This window comes from Narcine bancroftii, chromosome 3 (genome assembly GCF_036971445.1).
Source record: "Narcine bancroftii isolate sNarBan1 chromosome 3, sNarBan1.hap1, whole genome shotgun sequence".
In the NCBI taxonomy this organism is placed as follows: domain Eukaryota; kingdom Metazoa; phylum Chordata; class Chondrichthyes; order Torpediniformes; family Narcinidae; genus Narcine; species Narcine bancroftii.
The window spans coordinates 311931018-311943599 of NC_091471.1; the positions used below are offsets into that span (position 1 = coordinate 311931018).

The following is a 12582-nucleotide window of genomic DNA, read 5'->3' on the forward strand; positions in this document are numbered from 1 at the left end:
ATATGATTAACTCACTAGTGAAGGGGCAGTGATTGACGATGGTCACAGAGGCCCTTCACTAACAATCTCACCATGGCAGCATCTTAACAAAAACTCTTCACCTCAGTAATGCTGTATTCTCAGATAATGTGGATCTTGATGTTGTAAAGGGAAGAACCTCCTCCCCTATTTTGATAACTCCAGCACCCACTCATGTGATTAACTCTTTATAACCCATTGAATGGGCCATGCAAGCTATTCACAACCAAAAGGGTTGAGGAAGCATACACCACCGGAATGAATTCTGGCGTAGCAACGTCACTGTTCGTCCACTCAACCAGGCCAGATCCTTGTGCAGATCTAGGGATTGGTTTGGAAAAGAGAGTGAGTAAGGCTACACCCCCTCACTACCACAATTTTCCTGTTGTTGAGGCAACTGTTGGTGACAGCAGGAGCAGAAAGATTCATCCCATGTTTCTCCAGGGGCTCCCTCAATTCTGATGTGTGGTAGCACCATTGTGCTAAATGGGATAGATTCAGAATAAATTGACAGCTGGAATCACAGTGGCCAAAAGGTACGATGGGCCTTTCACATTTGCAGCAGGAAAGTGTTACTTACCATCGTTAGTTCTCCCATTACAACCAAGACAAGTCATCACCATGGTTTAATAGGGAATGCAGATGCACATGAGGTGCCAGACTGATAATCTTACAACACTGGACAGTGGGCAGGCAATGCAGAAAAAAAAATAACATTCCAAAGACAGAATTAACCGCTGATGAAATTTGAGCTCTGTCGTCCTTCCGGCTGGGTCATGAACAGTAAACAGGAAAAGAGGGACCAAGGGTCTCCTCATTCTCAGTGGTGGTAGGCCTCAGCTTCTGAATAACAATGTTGGGGTTAAGACACTTTCTAGCATGTTCCATCAGGTTCTTCCGACACCATCACAGAAATCACTTTCACCCTATTTGATTTACTTAGGAACACCAAGTGCAGCAGACAAATAGGACCAGACTTCATCACATTCGAAGTACTGGAGAAGTTCAGTCTAGATTTTTTTGCACCTCTTGTTGATCCACTGACATCCTTCTGACAAAGTGGCAAATTCTTCAGGTATCTGGTCCATCTACCAAAAGCAGGACAAAGCCATACTTTATTTAATCAGCTGCCCGATGGAAAGTGTGTCGCACACACTGTGACATAAAGTGGCATTGTTCACCAATAACCTGCATAATGGTACTTCAATTGGGTTTTGTCACATGACTCCAGGTCTCCTTCTCACTGTGGTCCTAACATGGACCAGCCACTTTGAGTACTGTGATAACTAAAACAGATCAGAGGCTACCTGTCAAGCAGTAGGTGGCGAACCTTTGCTCCGCACTTGACTGGATGAGCACAATTCCCAAAGGGCCCAAGGACCTCAACAGCAGAGCAAAGCAGTTGGCTTGATTAGCCCTCCATTCATTCTCTCCACTGAGGTAGTCCTGTATTCTATCAACGGAGTGAACGACATCTACTCGACTCCAAGAATATGTCCAAAGAGGAGCCTTCTGACATGGAGAGGGACATGCATTAGGTCCGTAGGAACATTACTACCTGCTGATTCCCCTCCACACTCCTCTCCCTTCTAACTGGGAAAGATATTGCCGTTCGTTCAGTTTGGGCCCTGGCAGGGACACCTGCATCTTGAAGCACTAATGTGAAAATGATAATTACCCAGAATGTTTTCACTAAAATGGGGATAGATTTTCACGTTTGTCATTCCTTAATATGCAGTGCTCAAGTCAGATTTTCATCGTTAAAAAAGAGCAAAGATCTTTAAACATTTACCAATTGATGTTATCTTCTTTTCGTAAAGCATTGCTTAACATGTATGCAAATTATTGCCCTGTGTGTGCTTGACAGCCTGGTTTGTTTTGGAATAAGGCGACTTGAATAAAGTCTTGTAAAGTCCAAAGGATGTTGAACAAAATGGTAAAGATCAATACAATAAAGTCACCGTTATGTCTCTGTGTGGGAGGCTTCTTAAATAACTTAGAGATGCAAGATTCAAATAGCAGAAGAGATTTTACTTATTGATGCCTTCCACCATGCCAGGAAATGTTCATACTCACATAGACATGCACCCCACATTGGTGCACGACATTTACGACAGTGAGAAGGGTGTGTTATCTCGTCAGGATCATGTGAACTCTTTTGTAACTTCCTAGGAATACACCCTTCTCACTGTGGTAACCGTCGTGCACTACTGGGGGGCACCTATACATGAGTATGAGTGTGAACAGTTTCCTGAGATGGTGGAAGGCATCAGTAAGTAAACTCCCTTCTGTTATTTGAATCTTGCATCTTTAAGTTATTTAAGAATCCTCCCAGGTAACACGGAGACAGAACATGTTGGCAGTGGTCGGTCTGAGAGAACAAGAATAAAACTATAAAATTGATTGGAAGTGACTGAAATCTGAAGGGGAAGAAGAGAAAAAGTACACCTGGAAATGAATGGCTGGTGCAACAGCAGTTCACCCAGTGATGGACGGGAGGCTGAAGACATTGTTGAATCGTTGAAAACGTTTCAGCAGATGTACAATTTAGCAGTGAAAAGCTATTTTAAAAATGCAACAGCGAGGAGAAGGTTAGTTCTATACATGTCTGGACAGGGGAGCCAGGCCGTGACTTATTTAATAGCTGAGAACTTACGGGGTGGAGAAAAATGATCCAGAGCAGATATTTGCAAAGGTTGTTTCTCACCTTGAACTCAGCTCTAATCCTAGACTTGAATGCAATGAATTTCAAGGTTTTGTGTAAGAGACTGATGAGACTGTTACTAACGTCCTTACTACACCAAAAACTAATGCTGCAAAATGCAGATGGAAGGATATAGAGGAAAGATTAGCTGATCCACTAATATGCCCATCCTGAATGCAAAAGTCTCTTATAGGGAAGGATAGCTTGAAACTGGCCAAAGATATAGAAACAGGCAGAGTCTTCGAATCCACGAGGACACAAATGAAATCCCTATCAATGCAGACCCACCCACAGCAAAGTGAAGGAAGGGTTGATGCTATAAAAAGTACAATCAGAAAAGTGCCACCCCCAGGACCTGTAGGAAGGGCAGCAGACAACACCCCTCCGTGACCAAAATGATTGCCCCGCATACGGTTCTGAATGTGGAGCCTACGGCATAGCAAACCACTGGGCGAAGATGTGCAAGTCTGGGGTAAAGGAAACAGTGATACCAGTGAAGAAAAAAGACAAGAAGATCCACCATCTCTTAAAAATGTTGACACACTCATATACATAGACATCCACCCCACAGTTACTTCAGTGAGAAGGGTGCATTCTTACACAGTTACAAACTAGTTCACATTCTCCTGACTAGATCACAGTCACCTCTCGTTAGATTTCACGTGTTCTCTTTTACATCATGAAAGAATATTAAATCCCTGAATTGAAAGTTAAGGATGAGATCATTCAAATGACAAAAGTTTAATGTGCTTAAGTTTAAATAAAAGTAAGTCTGTTTGACAGGGAAGGGACTGTGTACAAATACTGAAGGAGAGGATTTATTTTCTTGTCAGTCAAATTAAATATGGAATATATTCTACTCCATCTCAGCAGGATTCATCCTTTGACACAAGCAAAGAATTGTAGATCAAGGTAGTTGATTAAACCTCCGAAAGCATAAAACCATTTAGATTTCTGGACTTGAAGTATGTTTCCTGTGTGTATTTAAGGGTGTTTTGGTACCCTGATTTTTAATAAATTGGGAAACCTGAATATTTTATTTCAATTGCAAATGCAATAAATAGAAACCTTACCTCCCCCAAGACAACTTGGAGCAATAAAAATGAACCTAGGATTGTTTCTTTTCTAGGAACATCGCCAAAAGTTGTCCCAGAAAGAGCAAGAGTTGGTTTTGGCCATAGAGGCAGCTCAGACTTTCCTGGAACAAAATGTCCAGGACCCTTTGCGAGACGAGGAAGTTGCACTGCAGGAGAACTTGAATGTCTTGATGGAGGAGTACGAATCCGCTTTATCAAGTGCAGATTCTCAATTAAACGTGATTGAGGATCTGCATCTAGAACTGCAGAAGTTCCGAAAAGGTGAGGGAAAGTATTCATTTATTTTCCAGATTACTATAAAATACTATTTACTGAGAGTTAAAAAGAATTCTAAGTAAGACAACTGAAAGCTACATGTGGTTTGGAATAACCCCAACTTGTAATTATTACAGGATCCTGTCAATGTGTCAAAGTCTATATAATCTGGTATTATTTGATCATTTTGATTATTTCACCATTATATTCCTTTAAACAGATCATGATGAATTCGAAACATTAATGATTCATTCAGAAAAGGAACTACGAAAAATAAAAGCTGAGGAATTTGACTCCTCGTCATTGACATTCAAACTTAACAAGCAGAAATTCCTCTTCAATAATCTTCAATTTCTCAAAGGGGATCTAAGATACCTCAGACGATCTTGGAAAAGTCTCTTCGATGCTGCCTTTCTCTTTGAAATCAGGAATGCAATTGAAAGCTACAAGATCCCAATTGATCCTGATGCCATAAGCCAACGTGTGGAGGAGACGGTTGAAAGCGCCGATGCTCGCTTCAACGCACTTCGATCAGAAGTATGACATATCTCCTTTTTTTTGACTAATAGCATTTAAACTCCAATTTTACTTTAGATCAGTAACATGAGAGCATTTTGATAGACTGAGCAACTTGTGTAAGTTTTAGTCTTATAAGAGTGGCTCTGGAAAAGGTTTGCGGCTGTGATTAATAATACCCATGAAGAACAGGAACAATGATCAAATCTTTCCAGTATTGTGGAGCTCTCTTGGTGGCCAAACTCACTCGAGTTGGACAGAGACCACTGCAGAAAATAAGTCATGAACTCATTTCCTTTTAATAAAATCAAATGTCGAACAGATCATAATTGGTGAAGATTTTCCAGACTGGCCTCCCACGTGCATTTGTCACTGAACACGGTGTAATGTGTCCAATCCACAAAGGTCACCTCGCTGGCTCAGTATGTCCTAAACCCAAGGGTTAGGCTTGAATGGCATAACAGAAATGCAGTGTTCGGCTGGAACAAGCCCAGCCCCAAAAGAATTTCTGTCTAATCTTCACTGACACACTAAATTTGTGAAGGTTTTCAATGCTTCTGATATATTCCTGACCATCAGTTTATTTTGAAAGCAAACTCAAAATATTAATTAAAAGATTTATTGACATAACAAGAAAATGGAACAGTACGGCAGGGTAACAGGCATTTCACCTTTGGTGAGGAGTGAACATTGCCTTTTTGTCTGTGACCCTCAAAAAACTTGATGCAGGGAACAAAAAAATGATAGTTGGCATAAGTAATGGACCAGTAATGTATCGCTTGACCCATTTTGGATCGATTGGACACTCGATATTTGATCGCATCACAAAATCGTACATTTTAAAAATCCACATACTCATTCATTTCTTTCACTCTATAGTGCATTGGACTTGGAATCCGTCTTAGCACCAAGGTATTTGAACAATGGCAAGAGAAGGCAGATGAGCTGCGTTTGTGGCTAGAGAGAGTAGAAAGAGAAAGACGAATGGTTCAGCTGGAGGCCATCCCTAATCCAGAAATCTTGCAGCAAGAACTTGAAAATATCATGGTAAATTAAAGTTGTTATTTCATAAATCACTGTGTAATGTTGCTTATTCTAATTTACGAGTAGAATGATGAATGCTTTGAAATAATGATAATGTGCACATCCAATAACAGTGGTTAAGGCCACATGGGAGGTTGTAAGTTTGGCACCTGAAATAGGAAGTTGAGCTCCATTCATTCCAACTTGATCAGGTTTTAATGGGAGCCTGATGAAGATCCAACAGCCAATTTGCTTCCAGATGGTGGGGGCGAGATTGGAAACTGTAACAAAGAAGCCAAACAGTTCTGCTCTCATTGTGTGTCTATTTTCAGTATGGGTTTCCTCAGACCTTATCCATGTTTAATGGGGGCCTGGTGACTAAGGAAATGGTGGCAGAATTTTGGACGACCTCCAAGATTATAACAGCAGAGCAAAAAATCTCAGCAAATCATTAATGGGATCATCAGGTGCAGAGACGATAACTCCATAGATGGGGGTTTCAGGAACAGGTGAAGGGAGGTGGGAGGAAAGTGGTGACTTGGAGCACATTTGGAGGTAAGATTTGTTTGCAAAGTGGCAGAGATAGATTTATTCCAAAGAAGTATTCGAACCATAGAACCTTACAATATTACAGAACAGAAACAGGCCCCTTTGGCCCTTCTTGTCTGTTCCGAACCCTTTTTCTGCCGAGGCCCTCTGACGCACCTAGTCCATAGCCCTCCATACCTCTCCCATCCATATACCAGTCCAAATTCTTTTCAAATTAAAAATTGAGCCCACAGTCACCACTTCAACGGACAGCTTGTTCCACTCTCCCACCTCTTCACTCTGTGTGAAGACGTTCTCCCTCATGTTCCCCCTAAATTTATCCCCTTCACCCTTACCCCATGTCCTCTGGTTTGTATTTCACTTGCTCTCAGTGGAACAAGCCTACCTATATTTACTCTGTCCTCCACATCATTTTAAATCTCGCTCTCAATTCTTCCCTCATTCTACACTCCAGGGAATAAAATCATAACCTGTTTAAACTTTTCCTACAACTCTGCTCCTGACGTCCAGGCCACATCCAAGTCAATCTCTGCACAATTGCCATCCTTCCTGCAGTTAGGTGATCCAAACGGCACACAATAATCCAAATTGGGTCTCACCAATGAAAATTATACTTTATCCTTTGATTCATCAAGGTCAATGTGCCAAAAGTTCTCTTTGCAACCCTATCCACATGTGACACAATTTTCAGAGAATGAGATGTCTGTATTCCCAGATCCCTCTGTTCTATCGTACTCCTCACTGCCCGACTGGTTACCATGTATGTCCTTTCTTGGCTTGTCCTTCCAAAATGCAACACCTCACACACATCTGCATTAAATTCCATGTTTCAGCCCATGTTTCCAGCTGGTCCTGATCCCTCTGCAAGCTTTGAAAACCTTCTTTAGTGTCCACAACACCTGCAAGCTTACTCATCCAATTTACCCCATTATCATCCACATAGCCTTCCTGGTTTCTTTCTTGAGGTTTTTTCTTGCATTTTCTATACTCTTCAAGCACCTCATTTGCTCTGTGATGTCTATACCTGCTGCACACCTCTCTTCTTCCAAACCAGATTCCTAAGCCTGCTAATCTTGACAGGAACATGCAAAGTCTGTACTCTCCAAATTTCACCTTTGTAGGTCTTCCACTCACCCCGCACATACTTTTCCAGGTCAACACCTTCTCATTCCTTTCTAATTTCCTCAAATTGGCCTTTCTCCAATTTAAAATCTCAACCCGAGTCCCAGACCTATCCTTCTCTATCATTAACGAAACTAATGGCATCATGTTGACTGGAGTTGATGTTTGAGGAATTGGAATTTGCATCAGAAAGACAAATCAGAAAGTTTTGCTTTATTGAGGTGGAGGGCATTTCTGGTCTTGCAGTCAGAGAAAAATCGGACCATTTATTGCAATAATGGCCTGGGATTGATGGTCATGGAGAAAAGCTGTGGGCCATTAAGTGCTCGAGAGAATAGGAGTTGCAAACGGGTCGGATTGCTGAGGGAGAACACATATTTACCGTTGAAGGATGATGGATTGGGGAGAGGGGTCATCTGGAGTAAAAGTAGACAGGCAGAAAAACGATAATGCAGAATAACCCTCTGCAGCCAAATCTATGTCCATTAGTGGTGAAAAGCCAAATGAGTTCTTCAGCATTATTTTATCAATGCTGATGTAAATCTAAGCATCAGAACATTTTTAAATATTTTCTTGTGACCTTGATGGTTTGCAAGGGGACTTCAGGGCCGGTCAAGAGATGTAGACAAGATAAAGATGATGAGCTCAACAGCATCAGAAAATGCTCAAACATCAGGCGTATTAAATACCTCGAAGCATTAATGAGTAATGAGTAATGATCAATAGAAAGTTTGATCTGGTTGTTTGAGAAAATTCCAATATCCTGTGATTATTGGGTCCTTGAAAATGTTCGCCTCCTCACCCCAAAGCAGGCCAGAGAGTTGTTGGTATTTATGATAATTTATAGAATCGCCTTCACAGGCTGTTTATCTCCTTGACCCAAAGACAATATCGAAATTAACCAAGGCATCGGCAAATCTAAGATATACAGAAATAAATATTAATTTTATTGTGAATGAGTCATTGTGTCATTTTGAAATCACAGGTTCTTCAGGGAGAAATTTCTGAACATGAAGATGGTGTCGAAAAGTTACAGGAGGCAGCAAAGTGCCTGCTGAATTTGAGCAATGACGTTGTTCCAAATATAGTCCAGCTTCGAAAGACCACAGGTACCATTTCAACATTTGATGTTTAGATCAAAAGGTGGTTCTCTAATTCCAACAAATACAAGTGATGCTTCCAGCTGGTAAATTAGACATTTTCAAATTGTGCAAATTACCAGTGGGGACCCACCAACCTCTTTGAACCATTCTAAAATATTTATTGCAATTGATTGGATTTCAAATGTTGAATCATCTTTACCTAGCACGTCATAAATAGGCTATCATTTCATAAACAGCTCTGAAAATGACCATTTACTAAAGAACTGTGCACACTTCAATGTTTGAATAAAATGCAGTATTTAAGAAAGTTCAATCGAACTTTCTCCACTGAATTGTGGTCAGTGATTCAGACTCGTAGGCCAGAATCGCAATAGTATTGCAAAATGTGTGTTTATTGAATGAAATTTCTGCTCGAGTGGTGCATCTTAGAAGTGTTGGGTCTTATAAAATTGTTGCATTAAAGGTACTGAATTGAGAACCATATTTGGAGCGTTGGAAATGAAAATGGCGGCAAATGGGAATTCTTGCAGTGAATTCGTTGAAAGTGATGCTCTGCGATTATTTAATAAAGCAGCCAGGCTCCAGTCATGCATACTTGTCCGTGGCTCATCAATTAAAGAGAAGATTGAATGATTGGAAACCAGACAACTTCCAATCATAGAAACAAGACTGGAAATAGGAAACATATGTTAAAATATGCCAGCAAGGCGGTGAAGTCACGAGCTCCATCGAAATGTTAATGTTGCTTTTCTTTTTTCCAGATGCTCTATCAGCTCATTTATTTTTATACATTTTTGTTTCCTTTCCTAAACCTCAGAAATTCTATATTTTCCGTTTGTCTTGTTGATCAGTTATTAATAGAAATAGAGGGTATGTAGAAATGGTAGAAGGTTAAGCAGCGGCCATTTACCAAGTGTGAACATCTGGCAAACATGCAGCCAAGGAAGTGTTTAGGGCTGTGATGTCTCAAAGACCCCCCAATGAGAGGGGATTTCTCATGCTGTGCTGGGAGGGCACTGAAGATCCATGCATCTGAGCACCTGAAGGGCGGGATACAGTTCTGGTGAGAACGGTTGCAGCTGCTCTCAGAGTCTTCTCTATTCAGCAGGGTATTCTTTGTTGTTCCTGCTCCTCCCCGGCCCCAGCTCCCCCCCACTTCACCTGCTCCTCTCGATGAGTAAAAGGCCTTGAAGTCAACATGTTTTCAACAGAGTTGCACAACTGTCCCTCTCTTTCTCTCTCCATTTTCTTTTGCAAATGTCCCTTCCTTTTCACTGTTCTTCATTTCACTTGTCTGCTATTTCACGTTGATTCCCTCCAAACTTTTTTCATTCCTTGCTCACCTTTTCTCTCGTCATCTTCTGTTCTGCATTGCTTTAAATATTACTAAACCCACAGTTCTCTCTCCAAACCAAAAAAATGTGTTTGTTGGGAAGAAAACACCGGAAACATGGTAAATCTTTGAAGACATTTTTAAATGTATGTGTAACAGAACCTTGTGTTCATTTTAGCTACCATCGAACAGAGATTCCAGCGTTTGCGTCAGGAAACATCAGAGCAGAAGAGGACGTTGGAACGGACAAATGTCCAAGTGGAAGATCTTGAAGGTTTACTTTTACCTGGCACTTCTCACCACTGCGATTTTGGAAATGTTTTATTTCTGGATTGATGAAGCAGGGTCGTTGACCTAGTTGAGAAACATTGCTATTTTGCACACATAACTGGTCCCTAATAGCAATGCAGGAATGACCAGATGATGTTGATTGCAAGATAAATCTTGGCTGAGACAATTACAGTCCAGATACAGGACATCTCGGCCCCTCGAGTCCACACCGATTTAAGTGGGCTCCTCTAGCCCCACTTACCCACTCCCTGTCCATAACCCTCCAATCCCCTCACATCCATGCAGCTATCCAACTTGTTCTGAAATGACACAGGAAGTTACATCCCAGACCCTGGCACCAATCTGTTTCCTTAATCGTATCCACAGAATCCCCAATTTGTCATTCTGACCATCGAATCCCCTATAACTATTACCCTCCTCTTCCTTTCCCTACCCTTTTGGGCAACAGAGGTTGACCTTGTGCCAGAGATACAGCCACTGATTCCTTCCCCAGCCTGAATGCTCCTCAAGGAGGTGTACCATTTGTTGAGTGCTTCAGTCACAGGTGCCCCCTCCTGTATCTGTCTCTTCCCTTTCCCCTCTCCTAACTGGAACCCACTGATCCTCCTCCTGTGGCCCTGTTGAGACCACCTGGCTATAGCTCCTATCTATGATGGCCTCACTCTCACTGACCAGGTCGAGGTCATTGAGCTGCAGCTCCAATTCCCTAACACGGTCCCTGAGATGCTGCAGCTCAGTACACCTAGTGCAATCGTGGATGTCCAGGAGGTCGAAGACTCCAGGACCTTTCACATCTGACACTGAAAAGAGCAAACTGCTCTCACACTCAACCCTTCTCTCTTCCCCCTCACCTTAGAAAGAGCAAATAACAAAAAAAATATAGTCTTACCTTAATCTAGATACACTCGACCTCAGCCTGTACTCGCTGAACCCTCTCGAGCCAAAGCCTCGAAACCCCACTCTTTCACCAGGCCACTACTCACTGGGCCACTCCTCGCTGGCCTCTCCTTTGCGTTTCCCTCCTTTTATCAGCCTTGACCAATTAAACCTGTCACTCTCAACTCGCTCCACCTCCGAACACTGCCCAAACTCTGGTCTCCGCCTCCTCCGACTCACTGCTCGAACCGACTAGGCCCGAGGCCGGGTAAAGAACAGAATTTATTGTACGATAGAATCTTGTATGTTCTTTAAAAACCATATAGGATGTGGTTTAAGGTCTCATCCAAAGCAATTACATCCACTCATGCAATTTGATTTCACTACTTCCCCAATGTGCCATTTAGAAATGCACAGAATGACGTGGATGTTGCTTCTCTTCACCATCTGAAACAAGTAAATGGGTTCTTACTATTAAAGCTTCTGCCTCGCATGTTCGAAATTTGAAAAAGATCAAAGCTGGTGCATAGTTTCATGCATCCACAAGTGTATAAAAAATGGGTTGTGGCAAATCATCGGCATTATCCATGCCTGCTGCATCCAGGCATATTTGAAGATTGGAGCACGACTGCAACGCCATGTCAACTGTGGCGGATTAACTACCACTCCAGGCTGAGCTTTAGTAAAGCCCCCCTAACCTTGCCTCCCTGCCCCACTCTTTGCTGAATCGAATAAAGTGACATTAAGTTACTTTAAATAACATATTAGGGGTCTCCAAAGTCGTCGATATCGACCCTTGGTGAAGGTGTTGGGGGGTGGGTTGGAGAGGCAGCAGCGTGACCCAGATGTGTGGGAGGGGGGTGAGACAGCAGCACCACTCACGTGGGCAAGGAGGGAGATAGACGGCAGCGCGACTTGGGTGGATTGGAGAATGGTAAATAGAGTCCCCTTGTTTAAAAAAGGTAATAGGGAGAATCTTGGGAATTAGGGTTAGTCTTACATTATTGGTGAGTAAACTAATGGAAGGGATTCTTAAGGATGGGATCTATGAAGATCTGGAGAAATACACTCTACTCAAGGATAGTCAGCATGTCTTTGTGAAGGCAAGCTTGGGCCTCACAAATCTAACTCAGTCTTTGGAGGAGGTTACAAAAGAAATTAATGAGGGTACGGTGATAGATGAGGTCTACGAGGATTTTAGCAAGGCGTCTGAGAAGGTCGGTCACAGGAGACTCCTTCGGAAAGTCCTGAGTCATGGGATGAGCGAAAAATTACCTGCATGAAATAAAAGCTGTCATGTCGGAAGAAAGCAGAGTGTCGTAGTGGAATGAAAGTATTCTGCCTGGAGGTTGGTGCCGCAGGGATCTGTTCTGCGACCCCTGCTCTTTGTGATTTTCATGTCACCTGGATGAAGAGGCGGATGGATAGGTCAGTAAGTTTGCAGATGTCACGGAGGTTGGTTTGGAGGAGTTGTGGATGGAGATGAAGGCTGTTAAAGGTTACAAAATGATGAAGGTGGGATGCAGAGTTAGGCAGAAAAGTGGTGGATGGATTTCAATCCAGATAACTGAGAGTTGATGCATTTTGGAAGGACAAACCAGAAGGCTGAGTCCAGAGTTAATGGTCAGTTACTTAAGAGTGTGGATGAACAGAGGAACCTTGGGTTGCAAATCTACACATTTCTCAAGGTTGCCG

At 42.3% G+C, this 12582-nt stretch overlaps 1 protein-coding gene across 2 annotated transcripts in view; it reads left to right on the top strand.

The window, feature by feature from the left end:
• LOC138759065 (microtubule-actin cross-linking factor 1-like) overlaps positions 1–12582 on the top strand; it is a 30747-nt gene that overhangs the window by 10624 nt on the left and 7541 nt on the right. Inside the window, exons 3-7 of one of the 2 annotated variants that reach the window (XM_069928927.1) lie at positions 3852–4080; positions 4295–4611; positions 5470–5637; positions 8270–8393; positions 9899–9994. In XM_069928927.1, the coding sequence (XP_069785028.1) occupies positions 3852–4080; positions 4295–4611; positions 5470–5637; positions 8270–8393; positions 9899–9994 (934 nt within the window). The remainder of the gene's footprint in view (positions 1–3851; positions 4081–4294; positions 4612–5469; positions 5638–8269; positions 8394–9898; positions 9995–12582) is intronic. The other variant, XM_069928928.1, reaches the window with a different exon arrangement.